This window comes from Salmo salar, chromosome 15, assembly GCF_965601325.2.
Source record: "Salmo salar chromosome 15, fSalSal1, whole genome shotgun sequence".
Lineage (NCBI taxonomy): Eukaryota > Metazoa > Chordata > Actinopteri > Salmoniformes > Salmonidae > Salmo > Salmo salar.
Genome location: NC_138305.1, coordinates 72,675,001 through 72,698,094, shown reverse-complemented (window position 1 = coordinate 72,698,094; position 23,094 = coordinate 72,675,001). Strand labels below are relative to the sequence as shown.

The 23,094-nt window shown below is 43.0% G+C and overlaps 2 protein-coding genes across 3 annotated transcripts in view; both read left to right on the top strand.

The window, feature by feature from the left end:
• Positions 1-19: 19 nt before the first annotated feature.
• Positions 20-6,454, top strand: rhoab (ras homolog gene family, member Ab). Its single transcript, XM_014146310.3, has 5 exons — positions 20-292; positions 2,167-2,324; positions 3,824-3,944; positions 4,214-4,344; positions 5,617-6,454. Exons 2-5 carry the CDS (start codon positions 2,169-2,171, stop codon positions 5,788-5,790), a joined length of 582 nt encoding a protein of 193 aa, XP_014001785.1. The 5' UTR covers positions 20-292; positions 2,167-2,168; the 3' UTR covers positions 5,791-6,454.
• Positions 6,455-19,977: 13,523 nt separating this feature from the next.
• sema3h (sema domain, immunoglobulin domain (Ig), short basic domain, secreted, (semaphorin) 3H) overlaps positions 19,978-23,094 on the top strand; it is a 33,366-nt gene continuing 30,249 nt past the window's right edge. Inside the window, exon 1 of one of the 2 annotated variants that reach the window (XM_045695986.2) lies at positions 19,978-20,455. In XM_045695986.2, coding sequence (XP_045551942.1) covers positions 20,320-20,455 — 136 coding nt within the window. In that variant the 5' untranslated portion in view covers positions 19,978-20,319. The remainder of the gene's footprint in view (positions 20,456-23,094) is intronic. The other variant, XM_014146347.3, reaches the window with a different exon arrangement.

The following is a 23,094-nucleotide window of genomic DNA, read 5'->3' as shown; positions in this document are numbered from 1 at the left end:
TTGGTGTGGAAATGTTTCTGAATGCACTTAGCTAGCTTTTATGTCAACAACCAAAAAAAAAAACTGTTGGATGCGGATCGAAACCGAATCTTCAAACGGAGATACGTTAAGGCAGAAATACTTTACTCATGCAACGTGCACGCGCAGGCGTGGCTCACCCTCGTTTCCGCCACCCCTCCCCCTAGCCCCTTTCGCGTACACGCGAGGTAATTCATTGTATCGGATTGAAACGAGGGTTATCGACGAAGCACCATTGCCCTGGGAAAACGACTACTAGCCTTCTAAACAACAGGTAAAACTACTTTTGAATCACTTATCGCAATAAAAGTTTCATATGACAACATTGGTGGAGTGTAATTGTAGGATAAATTGTTAGAAAGTTGTCCCTTACCGTCGTCTGTCTCGCTTTTCCAATAGAGCCGAGGACGTCCTCGATAGCTTCCGCACTGACAGCCAACTGGCTAGTTAGCCAACACCGTTGACAAATAAGCTCCATTGTTTTATCACAAAGTTTTTATCCTCAAATGAATTGAATCGCCGAATCACGCCCATGTAGCTAACGTATCCACAGAAGTTAACTTGGTACAGCTAGCAGTAACAAGTCAGTATTTCAAACAAACCGGCGTGTCAGTTTGTTGCTAGTTAACGTAACAATTACGTTAGCTAACTAACTTGACCAAGGCAAACTAGCCAAACTCGAACGTTATCGATCATCAACACGACCATATTCTGATCAGTTAGTTAACTATGTTAACTGTTTTCTGCCAAGTAGTTAACTACTGTGGCTTTTTTTTTTTTTTTTACTTTTACGTGCAATTCTGTAAACGGGTTCTAACATTAGTTAGCTACGGTAGCTACTCTTCTTAGTTAGTTATCTAACTGTGTTAGCTATCAAACCCCATTTGTTTAGATCTGATTGGGTGGCTCAGCTCGGCCCATAAATTGCAAGTATTAGCGTTGGTCTCTAATTACCTTTTTTTGTATTAAATGTTTTACAATTTTCACTTCAGTGACCAGAGACTGTTTAGCTGGTGGAGAGCTAGCGAAGTGAGTTTGTTTGGAATGTGACGATCTGTTGATGTCTTGACGCCATCTTACTGAACATTTTAATGACCCACCCTATAGGCAAATGTACTTAGCTATAGTAGCTAACGTTAGCTACTTAAATCCATCCTAAAAAGTCGGAGTTGATGTCTGGTCAGCCAATAAACTAAAATCTGCGTGACGGTTTCTGATTGTCTTGTATGTGAGGAACTAAATTGCGCTGCTCATGCGGTTAATGGGGACATCACTGATCACTACGATACTGCGTGACATACATACTTACCCCTCGATCACACCAACAGTGTTATTGCGCAAAATGGTAGCTATGCAGCAGCATCTGGATACGGGTGCAACAAAAGTTCAACATTGACATTCTGCTACCATTTCTGTCAAGCCATCATTTGACTACCAACCCTGTGGACACCATGCCGTGGTAGAAGCTAACGCCTCGACAGTGTAATTGCGTTTTGGCACACCAGAAGTACATTAATTTCCAACGGAACACTGTATTTGCCTTGCAGCATTGAGTTGCAGGGGCAGTTGCTCTGCGTTCTGTGTGGTGTATACTTGTCGGCCACACGTCACTCAGTCTAAAATACATAGGACATGTTTTCCACCTTGAATGCACCATTCATTGTCCTGACTTGTGATCCTAACGTTCAACAATTAGTTTAACCCGACCATCAATTCAATAACTAAATGGACGGCATCATTCTCTCTCCCTCCTCCCTGCACACATATTTACATGAGGAACCTCACTCAACGTTTATTAGTGGGGGTTAAACCTGCAGTTTGTTCTGGATCAACAGCCTGGTTGGTTAACATTGGTGGTTGTTCTCTGCCCAGGCAGGGAATTGTAGGACACTGACAGACAACCATTGGGTTAAATATAAACGTAAACTATCCCTTAACCTCTGCTGGTGCTGAACCCTGTGTTTTTCCTCTGGGGAGGGTCATTCAAGAATACAAGTTTGGCTGTTAGCTTTGCTTTCCCCACAATAGTGTTGAAGTGTCCAGTCAATCGATCACACTGATCCTACGAGGCCACGGACGTTGTGAAAAGCTGTCTCATATTGAACAGGTTTTCTTGCTTGTTTCTTCATGTGTCTTCTCTCTTCTCAGGCATGGCGGCGATTCGTAAGAAGCTGGTGATCGTGGGAGATGGTGCATGTGGGAAGACCTGTCTGTTGATAGTCTTCAGTAAAGACCAGTTCCCCGAGGTCTACGTACCCACTGTCTTTGAGAACTATGTGGCTGACATCGAGGTGGACAGCAAGCAGGTAATGCATACAGACGCAGCCACACACTGTCTATTTCTCAGTTGAAGGTGTAAACCAGGTTAGGTGAAATACATAGGCCTAATTGCTAGCAGGTTTTCAGGGGTGGCTTCGCTTTTGGTGTGTTCAACGGTGGCATTGCTGGTCTTGGCTGTCGTGGTATCGGCTGGTTGGGATTGAGCTGAATTTACCAGTAGCTATAGAGGCAGACGGGTATAATGGCATGGCATATGTTTATTCAGTTGACCAAGTAATAAAAACATATTAGGCGCAGCATATGCTCCTGAATAATGTAATGCGTATGTCATCTAAAGTTGTAATGTAAGACCTTATGGCACTTTATTAGGTAGAGGTCCGAGGCGGTTATAAACCCAGGTGTCCTGTCCTCAATATGGTTTGACTAGAAATCTGGGACGTCTAGCCTAGTTTTTATTGGCTAAATTAATTCCACTTCATGTGTCATACTCGTAGAAGTGTCTTGCTCTAATTTGCTTTCCCCACTTACCGTTGGTAGTGAATTTCCTTTTTTCCCTTTAGTGTGTCAGTGATGAATGCCTTCATGAAATTTCCAGTTATCCATTTTCAAAGAGTTTTGTGTTTTTCTGACATTGTCCTCTATTCATTAGTTATTGAAGTTGACCTACCTCTAAAACCAATATCCGTTTATCCAGTTTTTCCAAACAATGTCCTGTGTGTTCACGAAAGTCTGCAGTAGGCAGACCTCATTAACTGTTTAATTTACATTTTACTCACTTTATATAGATGGCACATCTATGGTTTATTTCTGTTGCCAGGTTTTGCTGATAAACCAAGTCACTAGAACACTAACAGCTGCCATCCATCCACATGAACACTAACAGCTGCCATCCATCCACATGAACACTAACAGCTGCCATCCATCCACATGAACACTAACAGCTGCCATCCATCCACATGAACACTAACAGCTGCCATCCATCCACATGAACACTAACAGCTGCCATCCATCCACATGAACACTAACAGCTGCCATCCATCCACATGAACACTAACAGCTGCCATCCATCCACATGAACACTAACAGCTGCCATCCATCCACATGAACACTAACAGCTGCCATCCATCCACATGAACACTAACAGCTGCCATCCATCCACATGAACACTAACAGCTGCCATCCATCCACATGAACACTAACAGCTGCTGTACACATACACTTGCCACTTTGTGAAAATGTTTTTTGGTGAGGTAATAAGAGCAGCACCTTGTTCTTGTTCAGTAGGGACTAAATAGGAAATGGTTTTGAAATGGGCAGTCTTCTAAGATGAACAATAGATATATTGGATTGCTGGTAGTACAGCCCTGGTTTCAAAACAAGGTCCCGGTTTGATACATATTGCAGTTCCGTATGAGTATTGTATAGCAAGTCCATAAAGTATCACAATCCTCAACGGTATAGAGATTTGTTGTTGCACGTCTAGCCCTATGTGGATTACCAGTGGTGGTTGTCTACTCTGTACTAGGTGGAGCTGGCTCTGTGGGATACAGCTGGCCAAGAGGACTACGACAGGCTTCGCCCCCTCTCCTACCCCGACACTGACGTCATCCTCATGTGCTTCTCCATTGACAGCCCAGACAGTTTGGGTGAGGTCACACACACACACACACACTCAGACTTGCCCTCTCTTACCATCATCAGCACAGTTTCCTTTTATGTCCATTGCCATTACGGGAATAAAGGTGGTTTGTTCAGCCAATTCTGGCTAGTGAAGTACTCGCTCACACGCAAGCATAAGACAGCAATAGCTCTTCTCTCCAACCTTCTGTACTGTACACTACCTACAGCTGGCCTACCACACTGGAGCATTGGCGCGTGTGCCTGTCTGATCCCCCAACCTTTTGCTCTTTTACAGAGAACATTCCAGAGAAATGGACTCCCGAGGTCAAACACTTCTGTCCCAATGTTCCCATCATCCTCGTAGGCAACAAGAAGGACCTGCGCAATGATGAACACACACGCCGCGAGCTGGCCAAGATGAAACAGGCACGTAGAAAGAACAATGTTTCCAATCTCTACACCAACTCTTCAGTTGATAAACAAACTGGGTTGAGAAATAAAGGTCCACATTGGCCACAAAGCTTTTGGGGAACTCGCCCTAGGTCTAGACCAGGGAGGGGCAACTTTGATGGGGGTGGGGGCCACAAAAAAATCTGAACTCATCGTGAGGGACCGCAGTTGCTCGGGGGGGGTCTGCGTACCCACATCCATCCCTCCCACATTGTGTGCAAAACATGTTAGTGGCCCCCGTCTTGACAGCGGGGAGACATTATTGAAGTTTTAGAGTTAATTTCATGCAATTCACCCCATGACAAAATGTGTAGTAGAGAACATTTTGGCCGTTTTAAAGCAGGTTTGCTGTCACTCGAAACTTTGCCGGAGGGGGAAGAGACGACGTAGCAATTTTATAACAAATGTAATTTATTCTGCTTGTTTTGCCATGAGGTGAAGGTGGAAAATTGTCTGTTTTAGAAGCAATGTCCTGCAATTCTACACATTTTGCCACGAGGGTGGAAAGAATTGTTTGTAGTTTTTAATATGATATCTGAGTGAGACTGACCAAAGAAATCTATGGGGGCACCCGGCAATGTTCCCTCAAATTCTTTCCGGCACTGGTTTGCTGAGTGCAAACTTAAACATTGAAAATGAAGTGTAACTTCCAGCGTGCGTTTACTGTGAACACTGAGGCTGTACCTGCTTTAAGTTTTAACAGTTGCCAATTAGGCTACTGTGGCTATATGATCACAATGTGGTCCTACCAAAGTTGCCTACCACCAAAAACATAAGAAAATGTATCCCATAACATTTAAACATGGAAATAGCCGTTCTATCATTCAGCCTACCAGTAGCAGCCAATGTGTGGTGTTCAATATAGGCCTACATTCCACGAGACTTTCGAAACGAATATGCGGGGCTTGACATTAACCTGTTTATCCACTTGTCCTTCAGACAAGGTGACTGAAAATGTTTGATGCAAGAAACCACTTTCAAAATAAAATGCATTGTTATTCCCGTACCATTATTACATAGAATCAGACAATTGATACAAGGGCCTTAAATTGATACGAAGGCATTAAAAAGGGCCCACTGGCTGCCAGTTTATTTAATATTTTTTTCTTTTACCTTTTATGTAACTAGGCAAGTCAGAATGACGGCCTTTTCCATCCCTGGCATATACCATTAAACTGTATCACTCTTTCCCCATTATATGATCAGTGTATTGGTTGTCCTGACAGTGTCTCTTAACTTTCTCTGTAGGAGCCAGTGAAGCCAGAGGAGGGCCGCGACATGGCCAACAGGATTGGAGCGTTCGGCTACATGGAGTGCTCAGCCAAGTCGAAGGATGGGGTGCGGGAGGTGTTTGAGATGGCCACCAGGGCGGCACTACAGGCCCGGAGGGGCAAGAAGAGCAATAAATGTCTCCTGCTGTAGAGCGCATGACAGGACCATGTACCAGGGGCTCTGGCAAGTGTGTGGTTGGAGAAGCACCCGTTTACATCCCACCAAATCCCTGACCCTCTCCTCTCCCCCCCCCCCCCCTCACACTCGCTGGCCACTGGAGCTTGTCTCCTTGCTTTGGGAGTTAATCCCTGAACGTAGATTTTTTTTTCTAGTTATAATTTTTTTTTTTTTTACTCATTTTTTTTAAAAAAAGTCATGGAAAACATTTATCAGTATTTAAATTGGAGGTGAGGGGAGAACCCAGGACTGCTTTTTGTTTTAAAATGCTTTACCTTGAAATCTTTCACCTTCCAAATGCTGTTGTTGGGCCTGTCGGGAGAAGGGCTGGCCTCGGGACTGCCAGTTAAGTGCTCTGCCTGCCTGGACTCTGTGTTGGCTGCTTTCAGTTTGTTTGGAACACAAACAGGGCTGATAACTGCTTTAAATTGTAGTCTGTTATGTACAAATCATTCTTAGTTTTTGGATGTGAAACCGTAAAGTAAGTGTTGAAACAAATAAACAGGAAAACATGATGTATGCAAATCTGTAAATATAAGGCATGGGTATATTCATATGTACACACGTACATAACTGGAAACTGTATTTTTAAACTAGCCTTAGTTACATTGTGTAATAAATTACATTCTTTAACACATTTCCTTTTTTTGTGGTGTGGGAATTGAATGACTGCACTAGAGTGAGGATGTTTTTCTGAGACGTTAAAGGTTGAGAACCACCAGACAACAATCTAATTTATTTGACAAAGCCCTTTTTAGATCAGCAGTTGTTACAAAATGCTTAACAGATACCCATAAGAGCAAGCAATGCAGAAGCACAGTGGCCAGGAAAAACTCCCTAGCCTAGGCTCAGTGGTGACCAGTCCAATTCTGGGTTGGCTATTTTTTGACAAAGCTTGGGGTCAATAAGGATTCCAATTTTTTTTCCTTCTCTTTACTATTGCATTCTTGTAGAATATTAATCAATTAGGCTGTTTGTAAGGTCAAGCCTCTAGCCCCTTACATTATATGACAATTGGCTTATAAATTACAACTTCATAGCTGGCACAAAATATTTCGTGCCAGTGTTGAGACAAGTCATTCTGTTTGCGGAGCTTCCATATTTGTCTGCTGTCAAGACTGCAACTGAAAAAACAACGGATAACCATTTGAGGCAGCAAAATCTGACACAGCTGCTAAAAAGGAAGGAAACCCGTCACCGAGCCCCAACCATGAGCCGGTTACACCCAAACACCCATCTCGAGAAAGGCTGATGTATTGCACAGCTTCGCTCTTTCTTGTGCAATGTTTGAGAGGAGCCGTGACACGAGGCTAGAGCTGAAAAAGCCTCGGTTGCCGCCTTTTCATTCTCGGCCTGTTCTTTCACCTCAGCCTCCACCGACCGAGGCCAGTTTGATAGTAGCGCACTGTAGAGTCAAACTGCTGCTTTATATACCGGGCTATTTTTAGCCTCAAAGAGTGAAACTATTTTTAACCAATATGAGCTCATCTTTCTCTGAGCCGCCCAATGAGTGGGAGGGGTAGTTTGGAGGCGGGTTAAACAACGACTAGGCCTATCTGCTGTGAGTGGCTGCTCAACCTACCCAGTGTTACATTTCTTTCAGAAACGACACGGATTGCCTTAAAGTGATTCATCTGCGCCAAAATGTTTTGGACTCCCTTAGATGAAAAACACCATACCCATGGTCAGGTTTTTTTGGTCTGAACAATTTTTTTTATGACACTTTGTTGCTTCTGGAAAGTCAAGAAGATGCTCCGTACCCACAGTGTATCGAAGTCACCTCCAAGTCTGCCAATCCACAAATGACTCAGTGAAGAGCCGTTACAAAAAAAAGTATCCGGATGTCTAGGCTTCTTTTTACCTAGTAGGTTGCTCTTTCTGGCCTTGGCATTTGATACACCCTATAATAACAGTAAAAATAGATTAGAAATTGCAACACTTGATCAGATAACCCATCACATTATTGTGCATTCTAGACAACCTATCTCCCACACACAATTGACTTCAGCGTTGTTCTATTGACTTAGAGCTATCATCCCTCCTCTGCAAATTCCATTTCACATTCCTAGAATGTACTAGGCCTAGCCCTATAACACATACTGCCTACAAGCCTGATAACAAGTTTCACCCATAATCCATTCCAAAGGGCTGTAAAGAAAAAAAAGATAAAGACGTGGCCTTGATGTGCGACATTCTTGTTCGACACTGAATTGTCCTTTGTCCACCAGCGCAGGTAACAAGATACTTACATAACTACTGTAAGTCGCTCTGGATAACAGCGTCCGCTAAACGACTAAAATGTTAAATGCTTCAAAATTAAGTTCAACACGAGACAAAATTACAGTTGCGATCAGTAGGTACATTTTAATGGTTTATTATCGATTAGCATGTTATGTCTTGTTATTATTGAAAATGATTTTGAACTCCACAGGTGAGTGACATGGGTAAAAGACGGTGATCCCTTATTGTCACCAATCTCGTGCAACCACGAAGCCAAGATAATGCAAATCCTGTGCCCACTGCCCAGTCCCAAGACAATTAGTTCACAGTCACCCATTTCTTTATCTACGAGTGCATGAATAGGGGTGGTTTTGGGACATGACGGTCTGCAACCTTTTTCTTATTTTCCACTTGCGTTCTCGCAGCGACGCCCGTCGGTAAATTAATGTAGATGCACTTTGGCTTATAATGGTGTTGTTCACTGGGTAGTGTAAGCCACATTGTGGCGCCAAGGCCCTATGATTATGAAAAAGGACATAAGTAGCAGACAACCAAAAGCCTGGCATTTAAAACGCATAATTACTTCCCTACCATGAAGTCAATTTGGCAATTGATTGTATGCTACTCTACCGTAAGATGTGACATGTAGAGACAATATTAATAGGTCTGGTTAATTGGCTTCTCAAAGAGACAAAGAAACAATACAATTAGCTATATTGACTTTCATTAGCCACAAATTAGCAATAATTCTTAGAAACCATAGTTAGAAGTACTACTACTACTAAGTAATAAGAAGAAGATAGTAGAGGAGACACAAACAAGGAAATAAATTAAAGGTCATGTGGTGGGGGAGGTGGCCTGGACTTGAATTCCATAAGAGTCTCCAAGCACACCATAAGCTGAAAAATACAAGGACAACAGGTCAGAAAAGGGCAAATGAGTGTTAGCCTAGTTCATTAAAGCAAAATATCAATTGTAATAGTTGGGTCATACTAGTGATGTACATCCCACAGAAAACTTTGACCTTGATCTCAAATACTAAAAACACCTCCCCTCATTTTACTCGTCCCCATGTCCTTTCAGCTCAGCTCAATATTTACCCTGGCCATTTTCAATGTGCTGATGTTGTCTCTAGAATTGGAACCTGCCTTCTCCCTCTTTTCGAGCTTCCTGGCCTCTTTCTTCTAAGCCCTCTCCTTCTCCCACCCTGTCCAGCGGTCCTCCAGCGTCTGCCTCTTCTGTTCAGCCTTCAGCAGCTTTGCCCGGTTAATTTGCTCCTGCTCTGTGTGGGTGATGTCATACGCCCCTTAGTACCCCATTCTGCTCCTCGTTGTAGTCGGTTTGCTCCTTCCTCTTCTGGTAGCGGTCTTTAACCTTTCCGTTCAGCCAGCGAATCACCTTCCTTCATTGCCCTTCTCCTTTTTGGGCTGTTCACTTCCTTCCTCCTCTCTGAGGTCCTTCCCCTCCTCATTGGCACATGCCTCCATCTTCTTAGTCTCACCACTGAGGCTGGAGCTCTCGCTGCCACTGGACTCTTTCTCCTCCTCCTCTATCACTAGGAAGGGCTTTGAGTTCCTCTTCAGCTGGTCAATGTAGTTCCTGCATTGAGTTTTGTTGGATTTGGCCTCGGCCTGGAATTCAGTGTCCCCAGCCTCCTGGAGGAGCCGCTGCTTAGCCTCTCGGAGCTCTTCAAGGGGAATGATCCGTCCCCTGTAAACCACATCTACATCTACACGTTCTCTCTCATCAAACTCAATGTCCAGTACCTAACATTGGGCGTCGGCAGCAGCCATCGGGACCTCTGGAGCTTGGCTGGGCTCGGAATTTTGGTCGGACTCTAGAGCTGGGTCATTCTGGGTCTGGAGACAACAGTCAGATGTGAGGTCGGCCTGAGACCTTCCCTTGCAGACAATGAACCTGGACATGGGCACAGCCACAGCCGGCTCCCACTTCTTGTTCTCGTTCTGCACCCTATTCTGCGCCTTCTCCAGATACATCTCTTCCCAGGTTTTCTCCCTCCTCTGTCGCCTTTCCTCTCCAACCGTTTTATCCTCTGCCATCTTCTGCTAGATAAGACAATGACTTTATTAAATGCATGCACGTTTAAAAACAATGTGCTTTTTGCTACGTAAAAAAATACTATAAAATGTCTTGCACAACTAACTTTATTTGTTTTTATCACTTTACACATTTATTTTGGGATCCACCCCAGTAAACCTAATTTTCCTGATGATGTGCGAGTGGAGGACAGTCTCATTTCGTACAAGGGCATTTTCGTCCACGTTCCCTCTCCTCGTCGTCTCTCCTAGATTACCTTTGACCTTTTTCAAAAGGAGGTATGAGAGGATGGAGGAGAGAGGACACAGGAGTTAAGCAAATTCAATTGAGAAAAGGCCCTTGACTTGAATGGGGATGACCTTTCTATTCATTCTATTTCCATGGTTACCGCCAACTCTAAAGCTAAAACTTGACCTCATGGCCACACCCACACTGATTGCTTCTACCAATTTCCATTATTTACTAGGACCACGGGCCTATTCGTAAAAACACCCATTTGAACCGCTTCTTTTTTTACCCATAGCATACCCAGTGTGTTTTTACATTTTACAATTGCATTTATACTTCGGAGTCAGAAAGTTGCAGTTACGACACTTCTGCAGTCTATGGTCACACAGATCATTTTGATAAATATAGCTATGTCTACTCACCAAAATCCACCACTCAACTGTCTGTCTCTGTCTGTTCCCCGCTATCAAAGCTCTTGCTCATGCTTTCCCCATGACAACTATGGCATTATGTCTTGTGATGTCATCAACAAACCATGGACATAGTATTTAGATTGTTCTATCCAATCCACATCATGCCTTACTATTACATCATTGAAAATCATTACCCGAATAGTATTTAAGCAGGGAAAAAAACTCATTAATAAAGTAATATCTTAAATAGATATGCTAGCAGGTCAACCACCCTTGCTAGATGATGACGCCAACTCAACCCCAAAAAATCATGCCATTTCAGTTTTTTCTTATTTATCTTTGAAACATTTTCCTTGTAATAAAATCAAAACAGGTAAAGGGAAAATGGACGCTGTGTTCATTCTAAAAGCTGTACCCATAGTAGTCATGAGAGGGCAGCAAAGTTACAGACACATAAATATCATACTCCCAAAACATGTAAACCTCTCACCATTACAATAACGGGGGTACGATATTTGTGCGTCTGTAACTTTTTCACTCATCATTATTCATGATTCATTCAGAACTATCTGTAATCATGGTAGCATCCACATTAATGTAGTAGTGTTTAGAAACATATTCTATTCTTATTTGCAATAAAAGTGACTCCAAAATGACACAATACATTTTTAACACAACCAAAACCAACAGCAAATGCATCCAACAAGTTTAAAGAGTCACAAACTTGATGCAATCATTGTGTGCTAGGAATATGGGACCAAATACTACACTTTGGACTACTTTAATACTTTTGGTCCTCTAAAATGGGGGGACTATGTACAAAAGGTGTTGTAATTTCTAAACGGTTCACCCAGTATGAATACCCTCAAATTAAAGCTGACAGTCTGCACTTTAACCTCACAGTCATGTATTATTTCAAATCCAAAGTGCTGGAGTACGGAGCCAAAACAACAAAAAATGTGTCACTGTCCCAATACCTTTGTAGCTCACTGTACTGCTATGCAGCTGTAGGATCTTAATTTGATCATTCTTTTTCTGCTGAGAATTTTCCTTTACAGCAGGAAATGCAAACTTGTAGTGTATTTAAGTTTAAAAAAAAACGGAAGTTTATCATTTCCACTTAGAAAATGCAAACGTGATTTGCCCTAACAAAAAATGCATCAACCTCTACAAAAATGTCCGTTAATTCTACACGTTGGACTACTTTAATACACATATAAGTGAGTATTTGTCCTTGTGTCTTCAAGACACCAACAGTTATTTTGATTAGCTATTGGCTATGATAGACATACAGTGCCTTCGGAAAGTATTCAGGCCCCTTTACTTTTCCCACATTTTTTTTTTACGTTACAGCCTTATTCTAAAATTGATTAAATAAAACAAATAAAAACCTCAGCAATCTACACACAATAGCCCATAATGACAAAGTGAAAACAGGTTTTTAGAAAGTTTAGCAAATTTATTACAAATAAAAAACAGAAATACCCAATTTACATAAGTATTCAGACCTTTTGCTGTGAGACTCGAAATTGTATCCTGTTGCCATTGAATTGAATTGAATTTATTTTGGGTAACAGACATATACAACAAATGTACAATGTGGATATCACTTGAAGGTATTAATTAAAACGCTTGTTTCCAAAGTGGTCCTCGATGGTAAAAACAATGACACATATAATGATTAAAAGGCAAGACAAAATTACAAACAACCATAAATACATTCATTTATATTGACATCCTATAAAGTGGCACTATTCGCAGCACTTCTCCCTAACCTTAAAAATCAACCATATTCATTTCACATTAAAACTGTCTATTAATTTCACATCATAATAAAACACCTGACCAAGCACAAGGGGCAGTGGAGTGGTTTCTCTTACTTAGACAACCTTGTCCAAATGAAAACCGTTGCCTGCTTTTTAAAGCTATTTTAACTTTTTCTTTGCTTGATCTCCAAGGGAAGGCTATTCCACAGACAAATGCCTGTATGGAAAAACATATTCCTCGCAGTACTGTTTACTCTTGGGATTTTACAAGACATAACACCAGGTCTGGTATTGTGACTGTGTTGGTTATAGACCATGTCAATGTGGTTTTTCATGTAACCTGGGGCAGGATTATTTAAGATGTTAAACATATGATTAAGTTTAAGTTGGTCCACTCTGGACTCCAAAGGCAGCAAGCCCACCTCCTGGAACTCCTGTACCCCTATGTGGGTCCTAGGGGGGACATTCAGCATATACCTGATAACATTATTTTGCAGGACCTGCATTCTCTTTTTCAGCTTTTTTGATAGCCAACTAGACCAAGCAGAGCAGCATAATCAAAATGACACTGAATCAAGGTTGAGACAAGCAGTTTCTTAACATTAATGTTAAAATATCTAGTGTTACGATATAAACATTTCAATTTATTTGCCATTTTAGAAAGAATTTTAGCAGCAATCAGGTCTCCAGAAAGGGATTGATCTAGGGACACACCAAGATAAGATACACTTGTTTTAGAATCAATCTCCTTGCCTGCACAGATTACCGTTATCTTGTCAGCCCTAAGCAATCTATGTTTTGTTCCAAACAAAATCGATTCAGTTTTTCCCAAATATAGTGACAATTTGTTGTCAGACAACCAATCTCTAACAAAATGCAATTCCTTACTCAGGGCCTCCTCTATGTAAACTGTATCCTTCCCTGATACCAGTATGGGTGAATCATCAGCAAAAAGCAAGAGTTTGCACTTTACTGTATCTGGCATATCATTAACATATATAAGAAATAAGAGAGGCCCTAAAATTGATCCCTGCGGGACTCCACGGGATATTTCTTTGGCCTCTGACAGAACATCACCAACATTACATACAGTTGAAGTCGGAAGTTTACATACACCTTAGCCAAATACATTTAAACTCAGTTTTTCACAATTCCTGACATTTAATCCTAGTAAAAATTCCCTGTCTTAGGTCAGTTAGGATCACCACTTTATTTTAAGAATGTGAAATGTCAGAATAATAGTAGAGAGTGATTTATTTCAGCTTTTATTTATTTCATTACATTTACGTCATTTAGCAGACGCTCTTATCCAGAGCGACTTACAAATTGGTGCATTCACCTTATGATATCTAGTGGAACAACCACGTTACAATAGTACATGTATATATTTTTGTTGGGGGGGGGGGGGGGGTAGAAGGATTACTTTATCCTATCCCAGGTATTCCTTAAAGAGGTGGGGTTTCAGGTGTCTCCGGTCATCACATTCCCAGTGGGTCAGAAGTTTACATACACTCAATTAGTATTTGGTAGCATTGCCTTTAAATTGTTTAACTTGGGTCAAACATTTCGGGTAGCCTTCCACAAGCTTCCCACAATAAGTTGGGTGAATTTTGTCCCATTCCTCCTGACAGAGCTGGTGTAACTGAGTCAGGTTTGTAGGCCTCCTTGCTCGCACACGCTTTTTCAGTTCTGCCCACAAATTTTCTATAGGATTGAGGTCAGGGCTTTGTCATGGCCACTCCAATACCTTGACTTTGTTGTCCTTTTGCCGTTTTGCCACAACTTTGGAAGTATTGTCCGTTTGGAAGACCCATTTGCGACCAAGCTTTAACTTCCTGACTGATGTCTTTAGATGTTGCTTTAATATATCCACATAATTTTCCTCCCTCATGATGCCATCTATTTTGTGAAGTGCACCAGTCCCTCCTGCAGCAAAGCACCCACACAACCTTTGAGGTTATGTCGACATAGTACTCGTTTTACTGTGGATATAGATACTTTTGCACCTGTTTCCTCCAGCATCTTCACAAGGTCCTTTGCTGTTGTTCAAGGATCTCCTTCATGAGCGGTATGATGGCTGCGTGGTCCCATGGTGTTTATTTGCGTTCTATTGTTTGTACAGATGAACGTGGTACCTTCAGGCGTCTGGAAATTGCTCCCAAGGATGAACCAGACTCGTGGAGGTCTACGATTTCTTTTGATTTTCCCATGATGTCAAGCAAAGAGGCACTGAGTTTGAAGGTAGACCTTGAACCTAAAAATTCCCTGTCTTAGGGCAGTTAGGATCACCACTTTATTTTAAGAATGTGAAATGTCAGAATAATAGTAGACAGAATGATTTATTTCAGCTTTTATTTCTTTCATCACATTCCCAGTGGGTTAGACGTTTACATACACTCAATTAGTATTTGGCAGCATTGCCTTTAAATTGTTTAACTTGGGTCAAATGTTTTGGGTAGCCTTTCACAAGCTTCCCACAATAAGTTGGGTGAATTTTGGCCCATTCCTCCTGACAGAGCTGGTGTAACTGAGTCAGGTTTGTAGGCCTCCTTGCTCGCACACGCTTCTTCAGTTCTGCTCACAAATGTTCTATAGGATTGAGGTCAGGGCTTTGTGATGGTCACTCCAATACCTTGACTTTGTTGTCCTTCAGCCATTTTGCCACAACTTTGGAAGTATGCTTGAGGTCATTGTCCATTTGGAAGACCCATTTGCGACCAAGCTTTAACTTCCTGACTGATGTCTTGAGATGTTGCTTCAATATATCCACATAATTTTCCTCCCTCATGATGCCACCTGTTTTGTGAAGTGCACCAGTCCCCCCTGCAGCAAAGCACCCCTACAACATGATGCTGCTACCCCTGTGCTTCACGGTTGGGATGGTGTTCTTCGGCTTGCAAGCATCCCCCTTTTCCCTCCAAACATAACGATGGTCATTATGGCCAAACAGTTCTATTTTTGTTTCATCAGACCAGAGGAAATTTCTCCAAAAAGTACGATCTTTGTGCAGTTGCAAACCATAGTCTGGTTTTTATATGGCGGTTTTGGAGCAGTGGCTTCTTCCTTGCTGAGTGGCCTTTCAGGTAATGTCGATATAGAACTCGTTTTACTGTGGATATTGATCATTTTGTACCTGTTTCCTCCAGCATCTTCACATGGTCCTTTGCTGTTGTTCTGGGATTGATTTGCTCTTTTCGCACCAAAGCACGTTCATCTCTAGGAGACAGAACGTGTCTCCTTTCTGAGCGGTATGACGGCTGCATGGTCCCAAGGTGTTTATACTTGCGTACTATTGTTTGTACAGATGAACGTGGTACCTTTAGGCGTTTGGAAATTGCTCCCAAGGATGACCCAGACTGTGGAGGTCTCCAATTATTTTTCTGAGGTCTTTCTTTTGATATTCCCATGATGTCCAGTATTTATCCTGCAGTAGTTTATGTGTCGGGGGGCTAGGGTCAGTCTGTTATATCTGGAGTATTTCTCCTGTCTTATCCGGTGTCCTGTGTGAATTTAAGTATGCTCTCTCTAATTCTCTCTTTCTCTCTTTCTTTCTTTCTCTCTCTTGGAGGACCTGAGCCCTAGGACCATGCCTCAGGACTACCTGACATGATGACTCCTTGCTGTCCCCAGTCTACCTGGCCGTGCTGCTGCTCCAGTTTCAACTGTTCTGCCTGCAGCTATGGAACCCTGACCTGGTCACCGGACGTGCTACCTGTCCCAGACCTGCTGTTTTCAACTCTCTAGAGACAGCAGGAGCGGTAGAGATACTCTCAATGATCGGCTATGAAAAGCCAACTGACATTTACTCTTGAGGTGCTGACTTGTTGCACCCTCGACAACTACTGTGATTATTATTATTTGACCATGCTGGTCATTTATGAACATTTGAACATCTTGGGCATGTTCTGTTATAATCTCCACCCGGCACAGCCAGAAGAGGACTGGCCACCCCTCATAGCCTGGTTCCTCTGACCCACTGGAATTGTGATACAGTGAGTTATAGGTGAAATAATCTGTCTGTAAACAATTGTTGGAAAAATGACTTGTGTCATGCACAAAGTAGATGTCCTAATCGACTTGCCAAAACTATAGTTTGTTAACAAGAAATTTGTGGAGTGGTTGAAAAACAAGTTTTAACCACTCCAACCTAAGTGTATGTAAACTTCCGACTTCAACTGTACTTGTGTTCTGTTGGTCAGATGAGACCTAAACCAATTCACTGCTATATAATTTAGACCCGTGCATTTCCGTTTCATCAGGAGAATATCATGGTCCACAGTGTCAAAAGCTTTCTGCAAGTCTAACATGACCATACCTGTACAGTTCCCCTTCTCCCTTTCCTGCTTAATGTGGTGAAAATGGTGGATAAGGAAAGTATCAGTGGAATGAGCTGTTCTAAAGCCAGATTGTAGTTCATAAAGAAGTGTGTGCTCGAGAAAGTATCCCTCAAGTTCATAAAAAAAGGAATCTCTCAACAACTTTGGATAAGGTGCTGAGGATTGGCACAGGCCTGTAGTTTCCTACATTTGTTTACTGCTCGTCTTGTTGAGTGGAACCACCCGGGCTGTTTTGAGATTCTTGGGAAATGTACCACTACTTATAGAAAGGTTTACAATATGCGTTATCATTTTAGCAGTGACACAAGCACTATCCTTTATGAATCTCGCAGGAAGGTTATCCAGCCCAGTTTCCTTGTTTGTGCTCATTAAGCATTGTAGACTGGAAACTTTGTCCTCTGTTACCATGCACAGCTCAAACAAATAATTTGTGATACCTTTGCTATGGTAAAAGTGGTTAATGAAAGACTGGCCATAGTGTCCAGAGCAGGAGTGTTACTTCTAAACTAGAGATGAGGCTATAGTGGTAAAAAAAACTGTTAAAATAATTTGCAACCTTTGCCTGTTCATAACATAAAACATCCTCAATATCCAGGCCAATACTACAGGATTTTACCTTATGGGGAGTTTTTGAGCCAATGTCCTTTAACATTTTCCACAGTTTTACAAGGCCGATGTAAGCTGTCATTAACGGCATCCATATAATGTTGGGATTTGACCTTATCCATTTTGTATCTTGCCTGGTTTCTACAGTTAATATAACCATCATAATCTTGTTGTAGATTTGTCCTTCTGAATCTGGCCAGGTAGCGATCCCTTTTCCTTACGAGGTCTAAGATCTCGGAAGTGATCCATTTCCCTGACCGCTGTTTGATACAACTTTGGATCATCTGAGCCAGAGAGTCGAGTGCAGACAGAAACGTATCTTGATCAACAAGCTTGATCAACATCATCACAGTTTAGTACATGAGACCAATCCATAATTCCAAGTACTTCTACAAAATGTCCTTTTGAGTATTGTTTCATAGACCGTACCTACCATGTATTTATTACCTGGCTCTAATAGCATTTTGGATGTCTTACGTGTACAGTAGGTTACCATATGATCACATAAACCAATATTTAAGACTCCTGACTGACAGACGTTCTCTTGATCTGATACAATAATCAAATCCAAAGTTGATTTACTGTCAATACACACCCGGGTTGGCTCGGGTGTGTATTGAGATGTTTCTACAACTTGATTGGTTTCCACCTGTGGTAAATTCAATTGATTGGACTTGATTTGGAAAGGTGCACACCTGTCTATATAAGGTCCCACAGTTGACAGTGCATGTCAGAGCAAAAATCATGTCATGAGGTGGAAGGAATTGTCCGTAGAGCTCCGAGACAGGATAGTGTCGAGGCACAGATCTGGGGAAGGGTACCAAAAGATTTCTGCAGCACCGAAGGTCCCCAAGAACACAGTGGCCTTTATCAATCATAAATGGAAGAAGTTTGGAACCACCAAGACTCTTCCTAGAGCTGGCCGCCCAGACAAACTGAGCAATCGGGGGAGAAGGGTCTTGGTCAGGAAGGTGACCAAAAAACAGATGGTAACTCTGACAGAGCTCCAGAGTTCCTCTGTGGAGATGGGAGAACCTTCCAGAAGGACAACCATCTCTGCAGCACTCCACCAATCAGGCCTTCATGGTAGAGTGACCAGACGGAAGCCACTCCCAGTAAAAGGCACATGACAGCCCGCTTGGAATTTGCCAAAAGGCACCTAAATACTCTCAGACCATGAGAAACAAGATTCTCTGGTCTGATGAAACCAAGATTGAACTCTTTGGCCGGAATGCCAAGCGTCATATCTGGAGGAAACCGGGCACCGCTCATCACCTGGTCAATACCATCCCTACGGTGAAGCATGGTGGTGGCAGCATCATGCTGTGGGTATGTTTTTCAGTGGCAGGGACTGGGAGATTAGTCAGGATCGAGGCAAAGATGAACGGAGCAAAGTACAGAGATCCTTGATGAAAACCTGCTCCAGAGCGCTCAGGACCTCAGACTGGGACAAAGGTTCACCTTCCAACAGGACAACTACCCTAAGCACACAGCCAAGACAACTCAGGAGTGGCTTTGGGACAAGTCTCTGAATTTCCTTGAGTGGCCCAACCAGAACCCGGACTTGAACCTGATCGAACATCTCTGGAGAGACCTGAAAATAGCTGTGCAGCAACGCTCCCTGTCCAACCTGACAGAGCTTGAGAGGATCTGCAGAGAAGAATGGAGAAACTCCCCAAATACAGGTGTGCCAAGTTTATAGCTTCATACCCAATAAGACTCGAGGCTGTAATCGCTGCCAAAGGTGCTTCAACAAAGTACTGAGTAAAGGGTCTGAATACTTATGTAAATGTGATATTATTTATTTTCATAAATTGCTTTGTCATTATGGGGTATTGTGTGTAGATTGATGAGGGGGGGAAAAAACAATTCAATACATTTTAGATTAAGGCTGTAACGTAACATAATGTGGAAAAAGTCAAGGGGTCTGAATACTTTCCGAAGGCACTGAATACCTAATATATTATCTGACATGACTGTCACAGTTTTTTAAATCGTTCATGTTATTGTTAGCAGGCGATACATTAGGTCAGCATTATATAGACTGTGAAAGGGTTCGACTGTAGTCTATAAATTATTCAAAAGCTGAGCGTTTTAGTATGGGGAGATGAAGAGCTATAGAGTTGTGTGTGTATTTGGTGGGGGAGAGAGAGAAAGACGGAGAGAGAGAGAGACAGACGGAGAGAGAGAGCGAGACAGAGAGAGAGCGAGACGGAGAGAAAGAGACAGAGAGAGAGAGCGAGAGAGAGAGACAGACAGAGAGAGAGACAGAGAGAGAGAGACAGACAGAGAGAGAGACACAGAGAGAGAGAGACACAGAGAGAGAGAGACACAGAGAGAGAGAGACAGAGAGAGGGAGAGAGACAGAGAGAGAGAGAGAGACGGGAAATAAGATGAAAGGCCCCGCACAGCAGTTGTCTTATTACCAGTTATTAAAGTAGGTTTTCCTGGAGCAGTGAAAAAAAGAGGAGTGTGTGTTTGTGTGTGTGTGTGGTGTGTGTGTGTGTGTGTGTGTGGCTGGTGCAATGATTTGGGATCTCTTCCCCCTCCTCCTCCTTGCCTATACAGAGGAGGACTGAAAGAGGGAGAGGGAGCGAGAGAGAAAGAGAGCCAGATTAGAGTACAGTGAGAGAGAAATCAACACTCAACGAGGGGAGAAACCCAATAGACGAGAGTGAGAAAAGACAGAGCGAGAGATACCGGAGACAAGTCACATGAAGAGAAGAGAGGAGACTCATCTCTGTAGCTGTCGAGCTGAAGCCAAGAGGGAGTAGTGTGTTTCGTTGGACTAGATCTCTTTGCTTTTCAGAGCCCACACACAGACACAAGTGAGTGTGTGTCCTGCTGGTGCCTTACTCGTGAAGTGTGTGTGCTATGCTCGGGACTTTGAGTGTGTGCGTGTGTGAGACCATGTGGAGGTTCGTGACCTTGTTCCTTCTAGCCCACCTGGGGCGCAGTCTGACAGGGGCATGGAGAGCCTCCCTGCCGCGCCTGCAGTTCACTCACTCAGGTAAGACAGAACCCTTCTCTCTCTCTCTCCCACACGCCCTGCTGTCTCTTGTTAGTGTGGCTCGAATTTCTCCTGTCTACCCACACATTGTGCTGTCTATTAATCGTATTATCTAGTTCAATGTCTGTCCCTCTCACTGCTTTCCTCATTCCGGGACACTTTCTTACACAATGAGGGATCAGCTATGTTCAGGAGAGTGTGGGATGTTTGTGCCATGATGTTTGTGTATGATTGACGAAGTGCAATTATTGTGTCATGATGATGTGTGTCATCGAGGGGGCTGGCTTTTCTTTCTTTTTTTTTTAAAGAATGGGTATGACAGTATAATTTATCTGTCTTCTAATAGAGAGGTATGTTAAGATCTTACGTCTGTGCTAATGTAAGTATTGAGTGATATTGGAGCTGCTCCATCTGTTCATGTCTGAGAATGCAACAATCCCGAACCCCAGTTAGGAGTGATAGTCTAATCAGTCGTACGTGAGTTACATATAACAATCTGATTCAAGGCTGAAACGTACGTGACATAGAAAGAGTAAAGGGAACTTGTGCACAGAGGGAAGCTAGTTGGATTTAGTTCGTTCGGTCGGGGTGACGGTGTCTGAACACAGAGAGCCGTTTCATTTCCTGCGTCATTTCTGCTTTGCGGGACTTCATTTCAGTGCTACATCTGGCTGCTTTTGAACATGAGCATCACAACGTGGAGTTCAATATCAGTGGTATGAAAAAAGAAAGTCCAGAATCTTAAAAAAGGACTGGAAATACTTTTGGACCTCACTATACGTCTGATAGCCTGACCGCCCTTTAACCTCTGCTCTTCACGGGTCAGATTCACCACTAGGTCCTGATTCCAGATCAGATCCTGGAGGTCCACGTGTGAGGGAGCTGGTCTTAACCCCACCATGACTGATTACCCAATCAGCTTGGCCGCCTGGTCCCCCCCCCCCCCTCCCTCTCTCTCTCTCTCCAACCCAGCTTGCCTTAATGACTAAATGATACCAGTTATTCAATCAAACTCTGCGTCGGCCAGCCAGCCAGCCAGCACCGGACTAAGCTGCCTGCCACCCCCCAGTCCTAACGGCTCAATTATTGCAGTTGCTTGTAGACTCCAGCCCTTATTTCCCAAATGATAAATGACAGCTGGGGATTGGGTTCTTGCCTCCCACACACAAAAGGACATTTTACTGCTGCGAATGATGTGAAATGTATAGCGGCACATATAAAAGGCTAATGAAGCCAGCTGTTTAGCCATGTAGAAGGATTACTTTATCCTATCCTAGGTATTCCCCACCTCTTTAAGGAATACCTAGGATAGGATAAAGTAATCCTTCTAACCCCCCCCCCCCCCCCTAAAAGATTTAGGTGCACTATTGTAAAGTGGTTGTTCCACTGGATATCATAAGGTGAATGCACCAATTTGTAAGTCGCTCTGGATAAGAGCGTCTGCTAAATGACTTAAATGTAAATGTAGAATGATTGGGAACCCCACACAAGCGGGTTATAGAGTTGCCGTTTGATGATGCTGCCTTTAACAGTTCACCTGCTCCTCTCGTGACCCGTGAGGATGCCACATTACCCTGTACAGTGATTGGAGAGACGGCCGTGTTTGGAAGGTCATTGTCATTTTGAATGATTTACACAGGACATTTGTGACATAAATTGGAAGTAACTCCATCATCTCAAGATGATGACACTTTCCCCTTTCACCTGGTACCCCTTCTTCCTGGCAACACCCTTGACAACGGTAGACGGTGGTTTTGCAGCCTTGAACTAAAGCTGTGCTGTAATGCTCAGACAGAGAGCTGCCTTTGCCAAACATCTGATTATGATGAATACGTATTTATCCAGAAAGGTCAAAGGGCAGGGTATCCACGTGTGCCTGGTTGAGTGGTGAAAGAATCCAGATGTCAGGGAGTGTGTGTTTGTCTGTTTCCCAGGCATTTCCAGGCCTGCCTTTCTAATTGCACTGTAATTGGTGAAGTGATAACCCCATTTCCACAGGAAACGGGCCCCAGTTTCCTAATTTCTCTAGTGGCACACCGCACAAAATCTTCCCACTGGGAACCGTGAGCCAGACAACTCAGCTATGGGGCTCCCCATGTAGAGAAACAGGTAGACTAACTCAGACACAAAGACACACACACACACACACACACACACACACACACACACACACACACACACACACACACACACACACACACACACACACACCCCGACTTAGACACACTAGCAATCCTCTTGATAATAACAAAATGGTAATGAGGGAGATTAATGATAACTACACTATTGAATCACGATAGACAGGATACTTAGTACCAATTTGAGGAAAATAACCATATTGTTTTAATGGACGCCCACCATGGTGTGTGTGTGTGCGTGCGCATTCCTGCCTGCATCTATGTTCATTTTAGTCTGTGTGTGTGTGTCTGTATGTGCGCTTGTCGTGTGTGTGTGTGTGTGTGTGTGTGTGTGTGTGTGTGTGTGTGTGTGTGTGTGTGTGTGTGTGTGTGTGTGTGCGTGTGTCTCCTGATGCAGGAATGTTCGTAGCTGAATCACACGCCACACATTTATCCTAATCACATAGACGCACGTCAGTGGCTCCCATGACTGAGGTAATCTAATGTTCGCTGGCTCGGGTT

Coding starts and splice junctions, on each gene's coding strand:
- rhoab (XM_014146310.3), top strand. CDS start 2,169: ATGGCGGCGATTCGTAAGAAGCTGGTGATCGTGGGAGATGGTGCATGT. Junction 3,945..4,213: donor TGACAGCCCAGACAGTTTGG/GTGAGGTCACAC, acceptor GCTCTTTTACAG/AGAACATTCCAGAGAAATGG. Junction 4,345..5,616: donor AGCTGGCCAAGATGAAACAG/GCACGTAGAAAG, acceptor CTTTCTCTGTAG/GAGCCAGTGAAGCCAGAGGA.